Below are 15,313 nucleotides of genomic sequence, written 5' to 3'. Positions count from 1 at the left end.
AAAGCAAAACCAATATTGAAAACCTTCTCTATGATATTATAACAGTACTGCACATTTAAATGTGTTCTAATAATTAGTAACTGACAGGATGTTGTTAGTTTTTGATCATTACCAAAAGAATATTCGCAAGATGTTGGCTACGAGTAGAACCAGGCAAACTCTGGTGGAGAAGCCCTCTGTGTTGCTGCTTCTCTGGATCTCCTGATACTGCGGGATGTACGGCAAGGCGCCCCCAAACACCATGAGGAGGGACGCCAAAAGGGACAGCAGCGTCCATGATCCCTCCATATCCTCCTCCTGGAGAACCCCCTCTGCATCCATCACCCTGAAAGGACTTCAGGCGTCTCCAAAGGTTCTGAGAGAATACTGTACCTGAGAAGATGATAGTTGAGAATCAACAAGGGATTTGAAACTGGTGTTAGATGAAATCTTTAACAGAGGCAAACCAGATTAAATTCAGAAAGGAGATTAAATGTTACCAGTTTGTCATTTCTGAACCTCTTAATATAAATAGTTGTTAGTTTAGGAGAATTCTGACCCAAAAGAAGCCCATCACCAATTGTAAGACCACACACTTTCAGAATAGATGACATTTGATGTGATCAGTCGTTTCTGATGGACTAAACCACTGAGGACACAGACTAATGTTTTGCCAATAAAATCAAATAGCTAAATTACTTTTTCCTAATGATTTGTTTCTTTTTATGGTTCTCAATATCATGGGGCACTATATTTAGCCTCACACAATTAGTTTGGGATTAGGGCTGCAGCTAATAATTATTTTGATAATTGACCAATCTGTCAATTATTTTGTTCTATTAATTCATTAAAAATCAGACAGCAAAAGGTCCCTTGAAGATTTTATACAGAATTGCCACTTGAGGAGTTCTAAACAGCTTATTCATGGACAAAAAAGTTTTTCCATCTTAAATGTTGGCATAATTACTCTTGAGTGGGTTGCTCTTTCAGCTAATGTGTTAAAGTTTTTAATCCATTTAAGGATAAATTCATTACTAAAGTAGTAGCCGATTATTTTAATAATCTATTTATCCAGATTAATTGTTTAAGCCCTAATTGAGATGTTATTTACCCACACAAAAAGAAAAGAACTTCTTAAATAAGGCGACTTTTCCTGCACAGAAGAGAGTTTTAGCCAAGGTGTAATAATTATAAACCATGGCTTTTACTTCACTATTTTAAGCATTTTACTTTCAGGTTTTCACATAAAATAATTGAAATTTTTCTTTATACAGTAAAAGTGAACTGGTCTGATTTCTCAACAGTTAAGAACAAAGATGGACAGAGCACCAACACATTTTACTAAAGTAATAGTAGCTGTACTTTTTTATTATTATTACTGAAGTAAAATTTGTAACTAATAATCATAGGAAATATTCAAGTAAGAATAAAAAGGTTTTTGGTAAATTGTCCACTCTAGTATGGAGTAGTTGTTGGTGCATAACTTCAGATTTAATGTTTAGGAGTTATTTGCAAATTCTGTTGTTCCAAAGAATAAAAATAAAAAACACAATAAATACATTACATGTTTACAAAATTAACAATTTGAGCTGGCAAAACACTTTTCTAAGTGAATTTGTTCAACATAAACTTAAAAAAAAGACCTGAGCCACAGTATCTGGTGTTTAATGTATTTTCAGCCAATCTTAAATAGCATAATAGCTTAAGTTATAGTAAGTAGATTAATCCAAAGTTTTACTTAAGTAAGAGATTTTGATGCATTTAGATCACAGATTTCATGAGCACAAATTTTTTCAGGTTTTAGTTTCTCTCTTATAAACTAATTTTTCTTGTACAGTTTAGGATTGTGACATACACACTGTAGTAAAGAAATATAATGATTCTGTCAAGACATGAGTTAATGTTTCTCAGCCAGTTAGAAAAGAGCAATCTCACAAAATATGTTTACATTATGGCTGAAGCAATTAATTGGATAAATCATGACAAATCAGTTATTGAAACAATCATCAACTAATTAAGTAGTCATTTAATCATTAACTGGAGCATAGAGACCATAAAATATGCCTTTAGCTGACAGAGCGACCCAGTTAGAGCGGTAATTATACCAACATAGTAAAAAAAAAAAAATATATATAATAATATATATATATATATATATATATATATATATATATATATATATATATATATATATATATATATATATATATAAACATTCAACTTTTTCATCTGTCAATATGCTCAATCCAGAACTCCTCAAGTCAAAAAGTTTTATTTTCTCTTGGTTTAATTTCGTGAAAAATCTTCTTTAAGGAACCTTTGGCTATCCGATTATTAATCGATTTATGGGAAACAATTATAGAGAGATCAATCGATTTGCAGTAGTTGCAGCCCTAGTTTTTATAAATAAATATAAAGCATTATGTTTACATTTCTGCTTTTGGTGATGGCATAATACAAGCATAGAGCAGAGAACAGATATGAGCTGGTGAAATGTGATTACGCCATTTATAACTGAGCAAAAACAGAATGAACATGACAGTCTGGAAATAGATGTTAAAGGTGTAGAACACATGAGATGTCATGTACAGCAGGAAAAGGTCAGATGAAGGCAGGAGTAACAGACGGGTAATGGGGGGCACAGCTGAGGTAATATGGGTGGGAGGGGTCAGCATTAGCTGCAGATAGAAAGCCCTGAAAAATCTCCTCATATTAAAATACTTCTGCAATACTTTTTACTCCCAGTCTGAATACTCTGAACAGTGTGTTTCAATAACTTCAATTGTCTCATGCACCCCTGGCAACCCCCCCAACCACAAACACACACATATAAAGCTAAAGCTGCAACAGTAATTTGTTTTCCCATGATTTTCCAGAGAGAATGCTGATTCTAAACATTACATTGGTTCATTATCCAACAACTAAGCTGCTGTTTACAGATAAGCATGAGCTACATATTCTATGAAAACTCTGCAAAGTCCAGGAAGAAATCTAAGAAGTGCAACACCCGCATACATGTGTGCTTCTCTGCCTGCCTATATTGGATTTCAACATCACCCAGCATAGGCTTAAAATAAATCATTAGCAGATTTAAAAGTTGTTTTTTTATGACATGTAACAAAAATCATCTGTTTTCAAGTCCTTATATTTTCCACAACAGAGTATTTTCAATAGAACAGTAACTGCAGCTATAGTTTGAAGGAATCTAATAAAAACTGTTCTTTAACCTAAGCTGCAAGGAGGCATAGAGCTTGTTTTATAGCAAGAAAAAAAATCTCTAAAGTTATCAAGAATTTTAATGTCTGGCTGTAAAGAAGGACATTAAAAAAGATAACAATGCAGAACTGTTTCAAACCTGCTGCATGGATTTAAACACTGAAGTTAAATATTATTCAGGAATTTAACAGCTCGGCAGCTGTTTCTGCTTGGAGCTGAGAATAAACTCATAACAGCAGCAGCAGAGACGTGCTGGCCCCTTCTGACAGAGGAACAGGCTTGGTTAGGTAACCAAAGCATAGTTTAAAGGGGAAGGGCCAACATGCCTAAACTTCTTCCAGCACAGAACATCCAGACATTAATTAACACAAGGATAAATTCATTTCCTATCATTGGGGTCAGTCTGATCAGTAATTATTCTAAATATTGATTCGTGCAAACAGGTGGTGGTAAAATAAACCCCAGGGATCTATTCTCAGGGATGAGTTTGTGGGAACTTCATCTCAGGTGAGACATTCTTCCAGGAAGGAGCTTTACTCACCTTTCCTCTTCATCTATTTACCTTGTTTCAGTAATCCCGGAATCTCTGCAGGTCTCAAAAGCCTTAAAAACGAACCAAGATCCTTTCTGCTCCAACTTTCAAATCTCAACTCTCTCAATCTGAACAGAGAGCGCGCATCGGCGCACACGTGCGCGCGCACGAACCCAAACAAACTTTTTTTTTCCGGTTTGAAAACCACAGTTTTTATTGTTTCATTTAATTCCCTTTAAGAATAGTTTTAATGAAACTAAATCACTTAATATGAGGATAAACGTTTGACAGATCAATAAACTTAGATGACCGTAGGTGTTCCTTTTCAAAACTCCATCTTCCACACATATACCTGGATGATTAGAAGCTACACAAGCCAGTCAGTTGCCGCCATATTGGGAGTGGCAATTTTGTAGGTTAGATTAGCATAGATCAGCGTTTTGGATAAAAATGTGGCTCTGAAATAATCTTCTTCACATTATATTGAACATACTATCCAAAACTAAGTAGCCCAGAACGGAAGGAGAGTAGTTAAAGAAAAAAAAAGTAATCAAAACCTAGTCTAAATTGAAAAAGAAGTACACCCAATATTGATTATCCCACCCTTGTCAGTAACAGTTACCATCAAGCCTTTAGAATAAGTGTCAGTGTGTCTTTAACATCACTTTGGGGGAGATAATGTGCACTTTTAATTTCCAGCATGAGCATCTCCATTTCTGTCAAACAGCAGCATCCCTACAGGTGATATTCAGGGTTTGAATCTTTCTTGTAATACATTTCTTTTCATACCTAATGCTTTTCTTTTATTGAACCCAAATCTATATATAGGGGGGTGCCCACTTCTACCTGGTAATTTGTTGTTTCTGTATGCATTTATAACGCCTTCATGTGTTTGTTTTTTTTTTTGTCATTACACTGTCTCTGCATTTGATCCATCCCTTTGGGGAGCAGTGGGCTGCTAATGTGCGGCACCCGGGGAGCAGTGTGGGGTTAAGGGGTTTTGCTCAGGGACCCAGAGAGCAGGCTGTGGGAGTGGGGCTCAGAAACTCAGGATTCCAAGTTCTACGCCCTAATCACTAGGCCGCTACTCCGCCACCACTGGTATGGTGAAGATTATCCTTTTTACTTTAAACTGGATGTTACCAGTGCATTGTATTCAAGTGCTTTAGTTGTGTTAGAAAAGGTGAACATGGTGGATCCACAGATTATCTTCACAAGCTACTAGGGTAAGATAGGGTCATGTCCGGTTCCAGTAAATCATGCGCTCATTGGCATACACTACAAATCAAGTCAGAAAATTATTGTGTCAGAGCACAGATTGCAGAGTACCCTACTGGCTGCTATCATTGACAGACTACTAGCAAGTATCTGATAAAATCAAACAACAGTTTAAATGGCCATATTGTAAAAAAGAAATGTACATCAGCATTGCGTAGGCTAGAGGTCTTCAACAGGGGGTCCGTACCCTAGGGAGTCCACGGAGGTACTGCATGGGGGTCGCAAAGGTTTTGGTTGATTAGTCTCTTTTATATATATATATATATATATATATATATATATATATATATTCCCCCCTGCAATTTTTCCACTAATTGAAATGTTTTTAAATACACATTTACATGAATTTACACACTGTAGTAAACAGATAAATGGAGGCCACACAGGAGCTCTTTCAAGCTGGGCACCGTTTCATTCATAACACTTATCATATCAACGAGGAATCATAATCAGAAATACTTTAATAATCTCAGGGCGAAATTACTTTCGTTACATTACTCCATCTGCAATAGAGTGACTATAGGCCCGTTTGATATAACACAATTTTAAGCAATATATATAATTAGGGGGTCCCCGCTCCATCTCGCCATCAGTTTGGGGGTCCTTGGCCTGGAAAACGTTGAAGACCCTGGTGTAGGCTACAAACACAACAAGAGAGAACATTTAATAACGCAGTACTTATCATACAGAATACTTTCTCTGCTCTCTGACATGTTGAAAGGTCAAAGTTGACCTCATTTCGGGTAACTTGGTTATTATTATTTTTTATCTTTTCAGTTGAAATTACAACATAAGTGGGTGTTCATGTGCAATTTTCATGTCGGTTTTTGGTATTTACAATTATGATACCACATAAATGCAGCATTAATTCACCACCTCTGGGAAAAGCAGTTTTCCTCTAAACCAGTGATACCATCATTTGGAATATCCTATTTTACAGTTAGCATATTAACCAAAAACCTAAAACCAAAAATGAATTATTCACAAAAATAAATTCAAGAGGACTGATACAAAATTAGTTTTTATGTTTTATGGAGGAGAGTTGTCTCTTCAGTCATCTATGAATCTTCTAAATTAAAAATAAAGAACTGCTGAACCCATTTAATGAATGTATTAAGCAGAACTATATACTAGTTTAACAGCGCTGATGTATAAATATGTGCATAACTAGTAAGGGCCTCGTGAAAATCTAATCTATCTTTAGTGATTTATTTGGAAAATATAGATGTTCTGTGCATTGATCTTCCTGTTGGTTAATTGTGATCAATGTAGATTGACCATGAATTGGTTTCTGCCCCTACAGTATAGATTTTTTAGCCACCCCTCACTGCACATTGGTCCCTGCCTAGACCCCTATGACACAATTATGGAACTGCCACTGCAGGACTGGCATATCTTTATAGTGTAAATGTCTAATGTCATTACATTTACACTTAAACGTTACTGTTATAATTTCTTTCCAGAACTTTTTTTTTTTTTTTATTCAGCATTTTTGAAACATTCCATGGAGATTTTGGTTCATATTGACTTGAAAACTTCACATGATTACTATAGAGCTGTAGGCTGAACTTTAATAATGAGAACCTCCGGTTCCACGACATCCCTTAAGTCTCCTGTTGCACCAAGGTCTGGGGAGCTTTAGTGTCAGGATCATTCTTAAGAAACCAGTCTGTGATTATCTGAGCTTAGTGACACACTGCTAGAGGAAGCCATCGAGTGAGTCCATGACATCCTGCTACAAAGCACAGAACATGTGCAAGTTGTGCATCGGTTGCCTTTGAGACAGTCCAGCTTATGATAGGAAGTAGGGAGATGTTGGTCAGCAAAGCCTAATTAGACACATCTGTAGACATTTAGAATGGGAGAAAGGGCCAGCAGTGGTTAATAGTTATTGAACTAAGATTGTTTCTAATATCCCAGATGATATAAGTGATGGCTTATAAAACCTACTTTGGTATATTGAAGAAGCAGAAAAAAGGGCAGCGATGGTAGACAGCTGTCCCAAACAAAACTAAGCCCTAACCGGCATATTTTTAGTCGAAATCCTTAAACCTTGCATGCGGGATTAGTAACAGCCCCGTATTAGTGCTAAGAGTATATTAACAATGCACATTAAATCAGTGATAAGTTAAAACGCACAAATTGGGTTTTCTAACGTGAGCCTGACACTAACAATATGGGGCACGCAAAGCCGTGCAAATGATTAACATTAGGGCAACTTCTACTCCTCTATTTCTATGCTGCCTGTACATCACGTCTATCTTCTCGCGAGACTATATTTGTTGTGGAACAGCTGAGTGGGCGGTTGGGTATAGTTGAGACCGATTCAATACTAACTAGCGGCTTTATATCAGATTTTTTTAGCCTCCTGAAGACTTTATTTGTCGGTTATTACACACCATGGCTGAGACGGACCCCAAGTCTGTACAGGACCTTACCAATGTGGTGAGTCGTGACGTAAGGAAAGCTAGTGCTAGCTACATAGCGTTTGCTGGCATTGCTAACACGAATGCTAACGACGGTAAAAGCTATGTACAAAACTTTAAGGCTATAGTAAAACATCTGGAGCATTCATGTCGAATTATGCGCGATTACTGAAATACTAACAGGCGGACTGGGTCTGTTTTAATCAAAGCACTCAGATCTTCTGACCCTGGTTTAATTTACCGCTGCATGTAACTCCTGTTCGACCCAATTAGCGTAGCTTTGCCTATTTCTACATTTCATTTCTGCGTTGTAATGACACAATTCCATGAACGCACGAGTTAATGCTGGATTTACTGGTGAATTTCAGCTGTAACTGTTATTTTTATCGGTCCAAATGTCTGCTGTTTCCATGTAGATGATCCAGAGTGGCATTTAAGCGCTTACATCGTTCAGATATTAGTCAACATGAGACTGCGACAATTAAAACATTTTCTTTTTCAATTTCTTTTCCTCCGTCATGATGACCCCTGTACTTTCCTTTAGTTTCAAATATCTAGGCTGCTCCCGGTGTAGTAAAAGGAACAATTCATGCAGATGATCTTATGTATCACAAAGCTTATATCCATGGTAACCATGACAGCCTATTATGTTGCATTTTAGCAAACACTGGGAAATGCTCCTGTAATACTGACTCTTGCAAACTAGAATCCAGTCTAAAACTTTTGGTCTGATACGTTTCATTATAAATACTGCAACCAATAGACAATTTTTGAACTTTAAAGCTACCTTTAAGATGAGTCATTGATACCTTTTTTTAATAATTTCTCTTTCTTTCCCAGATTTGAAACATTAGCCAGATTGATCTACCATTAAACCAGTAGAAACTTTTACTACTAGTTAAATTGTTTAACTTTTTAATCTTTCAAAAATAACTGATAGACTGATCATAAACGACAAGAATATGCTTTCCTGTAAACCACCTTTAAAAGTGAATTAGACATTTCCATGGTTACCCTTCCCATTTCCACTGTTGGCATGGAAACAAGCCAATGACCAGCTTTTAGTTCTTTTTAAAAAAGAGAACTGCTTGCTGACCCCAGTGCTTTGGTGCCAGCGTATATTTTTAAACTTATTCACACTTCTCCTTTTCCAACAGGTCCAGACTTTGCTGCAGCAGATGCAAGACAAGTTCCAGACCATGTCAGACCAGATTATTGGGAGGAATATCCTGACATATTACCATTTGTTTATTTTAATAGAATAAAATCATTCTTAAAACTACCTAAAGTCATTTGATTTACGGATTTTGGAGGTGCTTCTGCCTGTACGGTTTACCTTAACTAGTCCTTCACTTGATGAGATGAGCACTCGTATAGATGACCTGGAGAAAAATATCGCTGACCTGATGACCCAGGCTGGTGTTGAGGAGATTGAGGCAGCGCCAGAAAAGCCGAAGGAGAGTCAAGGGTCATAATGAAGGTAAGAGGAAAGCAAAACATGTTTGTAGCCTGAATTAAGATAATTTTAAATGTAATTTCTTTTCCTTATGATTTACAGGCTCCTAAAGAACATCTAGAGTTGGTCCTGAATCCAGGAGCAGAATTTTTCCACTGAAAACGATGTGGTGTAATGTTGTATGAAATGCTTTTTTTGTTTTTTAATATAGTTATTGTGAAACGGTTTGCGATCTTGTGATGACTTGAAAGCTGAACGTCGTTTGTGAGCTAGACTAGTTCAATGTGCCCTTCACAAGCTCAAACAGAAATGCATTATTTGGATTTAGGGCAAAGAGGTCAAGTTTCTGGAGCTCTGGCTTCGTCAGTCCAACCCCGGAGGTGAAGGCACAGTCTGACACTTTTCTCCACGCCTGTTCTGAGAGCATCCACTGGACCCAGGTCCTATTGTGCACCAGAAACAGAACTGTTAAACCACGCTGTGGGAAGCATTCCACTTCTAATATTCTTCTGGTAACACACTGACGTTTGTATTCTTTTCCCAATATTTAATCGAAGAAAACAAATATAACCAACTTTAAGGTGCTTTGTGTTTTTCTAAAATGTTTTTACCAGCATGACTTGTAGAGTTTATCCTTGTCTTTATATTCCACAACCAAGAAGTCAAATGAGTGTGTTCTAATTCCTTTTAACCTGGTTTTTGCACGAGTATCAGAATATGTAAAGTTTAGTCAAACTCCCAAATAAACTATTCACAAATGCAGAAATAGTCTTATAGGATGTTTAACAGCTTAAACGGGTTTTTAATGGTGGCTTATCTAGTTGCTTCCATCTGAAGGAAATGAGGCTGACTGGTCACTACCTGCTCAATGTCGACACCATCTCTGTTGGACCAAAATCTGTGTTTTTCTACTTAGTTTTATCTGATTGAAATAACATTCAACAGTTTGTTTAAACAGGATTATTTGGACTGATTTTTATCAAGTCTTCAATGTAGAGCAGGAACCTTTATTGAAATCAATGCAAACCAAAATGTACAACAAAAAACATAGAAATTAAGTACCAGAGTCAAACAAATGTCCAACAATAAATCAACACTAATGCAAAGCTTGACCAACGTACTACAGATGTAAGTTCCGTGTCGAATATCAAGTCATGGTTCCTGGTACCCGCTTCTGAGGGCAGAATCAGAGGTGTGGAGTTAGAATTCAAAGTCTGCTTCTGTCATGTCGATGGCCCATGCAAACTTTTCCCGTTGGGTTTTATTGTAGATTTTTTCTATCGGCACATCCATGTTTTTACACCTGAACCAACAGAGACGTTCAAAGGTTAGTGTAATCCTCCACTGCAGAGCAAAGCAGAAAAAATCTACTAGACAGGGAAGCAGAGATCATTCGTCAAAAAAAGTACAAGTAAGCCAATTTCCTGGGATAAAACTTTAAAATTACTGTAAGTTATTTAGGCAGTTCTGTTTGTGCAGACTGCCGTTTCACGTTTGAATATCTGCAGACCTTCATCTGGTTTTATGAAGAGAAGGTTGCTGTCCAAACTCACCAAATGGGTTTTTACTCCAAATCAACAGTAAATGAGGTCTTGGAGTTCATGTTGAGATCTGTGGTTCCCTCAGTGCTGAAACTGTGGCAACACAGCTCATACAGGTTGACAACAACCCTCACTCAGATTAGGGTCCAAGTTAAGACTGACTTCCTGTTTCCAAATTCAGATTTAAATTTATAGATCAGGCAGTCATTGCAAATACTGCAGACATTTAAATACCTAAATGATCATGGTTGGGTTTTATTCAGAGTTCCATTAAACTCCGATGGTCTGTTTCAGCAGCCTGCTGAGAGCCCAACTCCGCAACCAGACCAGACCTATTCAATCTGATCTGATTTCTGAAACTAATGACCGAATCCTGAATGCAGTTTGAAGGGTAACAAAGTATTGTAAAGATGTCTCAAAGTGCTGATGCTTTAGCATGCACACAGAAACCACAGGTCAACACGTATCAGGCCCCCAGCAGATAAATACTTATAAAATTGTAGCTGATTTGCAGCCGGTGAAAAGTCTCATTTATTAGGTTTTTTGCTTTTCTAGTAATAGTAACACAGCCAGCAGGTTACAGACCAGTGAGCTCATTCAATCAAAGAGATCGAGGCCTGTCTGTTCCCTGTTGCTGACTGATAAAACAAAAAGGTTTCCTTTTTAAAATAATAGCATCATTGTTTAAAGATTTTACATTTTTGATCTACATATAACCTTTACTGTTCTACATCAGGGGAACTCTGGTTTAAAATGGGTCAGGTATAGAAGTTTCATGAGATATATATTTGTTGTGCTTTACAAAAAAAAAAAAATCAATGAACGGTGAGGTTTGATACAACAAAATCAAGGGAGGGTTAGCTACAGCTACAAAAGCTGTTTAGTTTTTTAGAAAATCTAATTTCATTTTATTCCAAGTAATGAATTTCACATCTTCCATCTCTGGCTTAGAAAATGAACTATTTAGAGTTGAGATCAAACCAGAGTCTTCAAAACCCAGAGAACTTAGCTAAACATGAGCAATGATCTAGTTTACCCTGAAGCCGATCACTAATTACTTACCAAGCCACACTAATGCGAGGGTCCAGGTAGTTGAGCTTGGACGTACCGAGGGCGATCTGCTTGTTCTCCTCTCTGTCAGTCGCCTGAACCTCCATCTTAAGCAGCTGCTCTTCACAGCGCTTGACTGCCGCCTTCTTCCTCTCCACCAGACTGCAGACACCGACCAAGACAAACAGCGATGACAAATCACAGACAAATGTGAAACTATGTTTAGGTGGAAGAGATCAGGAAGTTATTAAAACATTTGCTGAGAAGATGCAGCAGAAACTATATTAGCTTATTAACTTAGATGCTGAGAAGTTTTAGGAGACATTTTTAACTGCAGGTTCTTCACCCCCCTCCATTCACCCTGAGGCAGAAAACTGTAAAATGGTTTGAAATGGTTTCTTCTTCTACAATTAGAGCCTCCAGGTCCTTGTATTTTTCATTTTAATGTTTCCACATCACTGTATAAGAAAGAAAAACCAAAGTCTTACGTCTGGAGCTTTGGATCCGAGTTGCCTTTGCTCTTCGCCTCCTTTTTGGCCTGTTTCAATTCTGTCTTGGCTAGAGCCAACTGCTCCTTTCTAGCATCAATCTGGATGGGGAACAGGAAGTAATGTCAGAAAATCTGCTAAATACCATCAATTTGATTAGTCTTTGAAATAAGTAAAATAACTCTTCATTCTTAAGTTTGAATCCTTCATATGCAGAGTTAAAGAACTCTCAGCAGATTCTGGTCCAAATCAGCCACAGAAAAATGATTACACCTGTTTCCTGGGGGGAGGGCTTTAAAACAGCTGATATTACTTAAAGATCTGTAAAATGCTTATACATTAAACTCTTCTGAGAATCAGAGGAGTAATGCTGCGTTCACACCGGGGGCAGCTGGCGCGACAGAAGCAGCGAGTTTACATGCAAAGTCAATGGTTGACGCGCGTCAAGGCGCAGCAAAAGGTCCCGCGGCGCGTTTTGAGCAGCAAGTGCAGCGCGTCTGAGCAGCTGAAGCAGCGCGTCGGGCGCGTTTTGGCATCTGACGCGCCGCAAACGCGCTGCTGCTCGAGATGGAAAAATTGAATTTTTGCTGCTCGACGCGCCGCGTTAACCAATCAGAGAAGCTGATCTGGGAGCTGGCAGGGAGAGAGACACAGCGCTGATGACACAGACCGCTCTGATTACTCCTCTTAAACAGTTTATTAACGCATAATTAACTTAAAATATATACATCTGCCGGCAGAATATGTTGGCTTTTATTATTCTGGTGCCTGCAGATCGGATTATTTAGATGAAAAACACCTACCAGCTGCCGCGGTGAACCGCGAGGAGGCGACCCGGCCAGAGGCTACTGTTGAAGGGCTTCCTTCTGTCGGCGCACCGCCGGTATACATGTGGGGGTCTGAGCGGCTCCGACAGAAATAACATTGGGAGGCAGGATTGTAATCTGGATGAACTGACTGCACTGATTACGTTTTCAGGTGTATTTTCTCACTTAAAAACATATTAAAACTACTTTATTCCCACTGATCACAGCAAATATAGCTGCAAGGCAGAGAAAGGATAGTGAAGCTCCGCCCAACGCGCGTCAGAGCCACTTTTGCACCACGAAGCAAGAGCAGCAAAGCTGCTTCGGCCGCGCGTCAGAACTCACTGGTACAAGCAGCAAAAATGAAGCAGCAGACGCGATTTTGCTGCTTTTGCAGCGTCCGGTCTGAACGTAGCATAATATCTAGTTTCATCTGCACCATTTCTGAGATACTTTTTTTTTTTTTTTCCCCATCAGAGGTATACGGAATCAACCAGCTTCAGGCTCCAGTAAACATGATCCAGCTCGGGGTGACTGGACTTCCTTCCACAGCTCTTTATTTCTTGGTTTTGTCTCAGCAACGGCAGATTTAGTATTTCCAAACAAGATTAAAGTCCAGGGATCGGTCTGACCACACCATTAAGTTGAAGAACAACTAACACCCATAAAAGCTCTTTTTGTTATTTAATACATAGATGTCTACATGTCTCAGGCATTACTTTAGCATTATCATACCTTACCCTCACCCCAGCACGTCTCTGGGTCTGCTGGGCACAGCATACTTTAGACGCATTTTTTAAAGTATTAAATTTGAGCCGAGGTTAGATGAGTTTTTAGTCTTTTTTTTCTCTGCCTTTTTTCTAAAAACTCTTGGGAAAAAAAAGAGTTTTTTGTTCTGGAACCAAGGTGTTTCATTGGATGTTGTCTTTACAAACATACCAGAGTACTTCCTGTCCTGCAGAGGACTTCACTAGTGTTTGTGTACTCAAACTGATTCCTAATCTGTGGCAAGTGATTTTTTGAAAAATGTTGCCATACCATAATGCCTGAGCAACAGTGCTCTCCAGTCTACTGTGGCTTAAAATCTATTTGTAGCTTGTTTAATCACTCCAAAGTAAGAGTCGACGTTACTTTTAAGCCTAAGATGTTCCCTTCAACTAATATTGCTAATATGTGCTAATATTTCAATAATGTAGCTCTAGTAGGGAAACTTATTTAAATCAAGACTCCCTTGTGGTGAACGCACATGTTCTTAGCTTACAATCATGCATAACTAAAGTCATAATTAACCATTTCAGGAATAACTCCAACATCCCACTTCCCACTCTAAATCTCAAATAACATTAAAAATGTTTCCTTCTTTCTTTCGAGTAGCCTTTCTAAAAATCATTAGTTAAATTTTTGTATTTCCTTTATGCCACTGCCTCATATCTTTACTTTCTTTTTTATGTACATAACTGAAATGTGCTACAAACATATTGCCTTGCTTTCACCCTGGAGCTGTCTTTACCCTCTTTTATCCTCTTCGAACAATTTGAAAGGTACTGTAGTTTTCCAATTTCTTCCATATTAAGCTAACCAGACTCATTCTTTATTTATTTTCCTAACTACAGTCAAAGAACGACGTCTGAAATGACCCATTTTACTCTGAATGCTCCAGAGGAAGCAGGTTGAGCAGCCTTAATGATCAACAGTTATTTTGAGCAGCTTGTTCATTCCACAGTTCAGTCTCACAGAATCTCACAGAAATCTTCTGACTGTTGGTCTGTTTGGTTTTCTTAAACTCTTTAAAAGCTAATAAATAAATGTGTTTTCTGGATCTGATTAATGAGGCTTTAAATATTGTGCATAAAACTTATTATATCCACTGAACTAAAACAGAGTTGAACTCACCTTGGCCTGAAGGTTAGCCATTGATTGTTCAAAGGTCTTCGGTGGCGCCCTCTGGTGGTTACAGAGAATAGCAACTGCTCTGTTTGCCCTGTTGTAGGACAGCAGCTTCTCTGCCACATTGTCAGACTCTGGAGGCAGGAAGGGTGATGGTATCAAAGCTACTAAATTAAAGTGGCTTTATGATCAAATTACATCTCATACTGTTGACATTGTTACATAAATCCAGTAGACATAAACACATCCCGCAGTATCTGCATACAGTACATGTAGTTTTGAGAGTGTTACGTTTGAGGTTATTTCTTCGTATTTCCATTAAGTTCATCCAATTCTCCTGGGCTCCTGTGCACCCAGGCGTCAGCCTGAATATCAGCTCCATGGCCATCCAGAGTGAGATGAGTGTGACACTTCTATCTAAAAACTGATATCAGTAAAAGAGGCAGTCAATGGCACCTTGATAAGAGGCGGGTTGAGGTGCAGTTCTGGCAGCAGTGATAATATGATCCTGCCAGAGCAGAAAACGCTGACTGACTGTAAGATATCTAGGAAAAAAAGCTAAAAATAAACATCTGAAGTGCAGAAGTTGAGTGAAAGCTGGAGCTGGAGGGATAATGACCTGGAGAATATGAGCCAATGCTTTCAGAGCCTGTT

The 15,313-nt window shown here is 38.2% G+C and overlaps 3 protein-coding genes across 7 annotated transcripts in view; 1 reads left to right on the top strand and 2 right to left on the bottom strand.

Annotated features, from left to right (window-relative positions):
- The window catches only part of si:dkey-246g23.2 (solute carrier family 66 member 2), a 58,146-nt gene extending 54,233 nt beyond the window's left edge, over positions 1-3,913 (bottom strand). The window contains exons 1-2 of one of the 3 annotated variants that reach the window (XM_038294006.1): positions 3,737-3,913; positions 113-372 (exon numbers count right to left, since the gene is read on the bottom strand). In XM_038294006.1, coding sequence (XP_038149934.1) covers positions 113-321 — 209 coding nt within the window. In that variant the 5' untranslated portion in view covers positions 322-372; positions 3,737-3,913. The remainder of the gene's footprint in view (positions 1-112; positions 373-3,736) is intronic. The other 2 variants (XM_038294005.1, XM_038294004.1) reach the window with 2 other exon arrangements.
- Positions 3,914-7,269: 3,356 nt separating this feature from the next.
- hsbp1b (heat shock factor binding protein 1b) lies at positions 7,270-9,649 on the top strand. The gene is made up of 4 exons (XM_038293983.1): positions 7,270-7,450; positions 8,589-8,655; positions 8,785-8,911; positions 8,990-9,649. Exons 1-3 carry the CDS (start codon positions 7,406-7,408, stop codon positions 8,904-8,906), a joined length of 234 nt encoding a protein of 77 aa, XP_038149911.1. The 5' UTR covers positions 7,270-7,405; the 3' UTR covers positions 8,907-8,911; positions 8,990-9,649.
- A 240-nt stretch (positions 9,650-9,889) lies between these two features.
- Positions 9,890-15,313, bottom strand: part of zgc:173742 (DNA topoisomerase I, mitochondrial) — a 40,248-nt gene continuing 34,824 nt past the window's right edge. For all 3 annotated transcript variants that reach the window (XM_038293980.1, XM_038293982.1, XM_038293981.1), the window contains exons 17-20: positions 14,666-14,793; positions 11,967-12,067; positions 11,491-11,640; positions 9,890-10,190 (exon numbers count right to left, since the gene is read on the bottom strand). In XM_038293980.1, coding sequence (XP_038149908.1) covers positions 10,088-10,190; positions 11,491-11,640; positions 11,967-12,067; positions 14,666-14,793 — 482 coding nt within the window. In that variant the 3' untranslated portion in view covers positions 9,890-10,087. The remainder of the gene's footprint in view (positions 10,191-11,490; positions 11,641-11,966; positions 12,068-14,665; positions 14,794-15,313) is intronic.

The sequence above is a fragment of the Cyprinodon tularosa genome, unplaced genomic scaffold (assembly GCF_016077235.1).
Source record: "Cyprinodon tularosa strain WSP-4 unplaced genomic scaffold, ASM1607723v1 ctg332, whole genome shotgun sequence".
Taxonomy (NCBI): Eukaryota; Metazoa; Chordata; class Actinopteri; order Cyprinodontiformes; family Cyprinodontidae; genus Cyprinodon; species Cyprinodon tularosa.
This window is presented reverse-complemented; position numbering and strand designations above follow the sequence as displayed.

Excerpts from the sequence above, each read along its gene's own strand:
- hsbp1b (XM_038293983.1), top strand. The coding sequence starts at position 7,406 with ATGGCTGAGACGGACCCCAAGTCTGTACAGGACCTTACCAATGTG. Across the intron at positions 7,451-8,588 it reads TACAGGACCTTACCAATGTG|GTCCAGACTTTGCTGCAGCA; the intron begins GTGAGTCGTGAC and ends CTTTTCCAACAG. Across the intron at positions 8,656-8,784 it reads AGACCAGATTATTGGGAGGA|TTGATGAGATGAGCACTCGT; the intron begins ATATCCTGACAT and ends CTAGTCCTTCAC.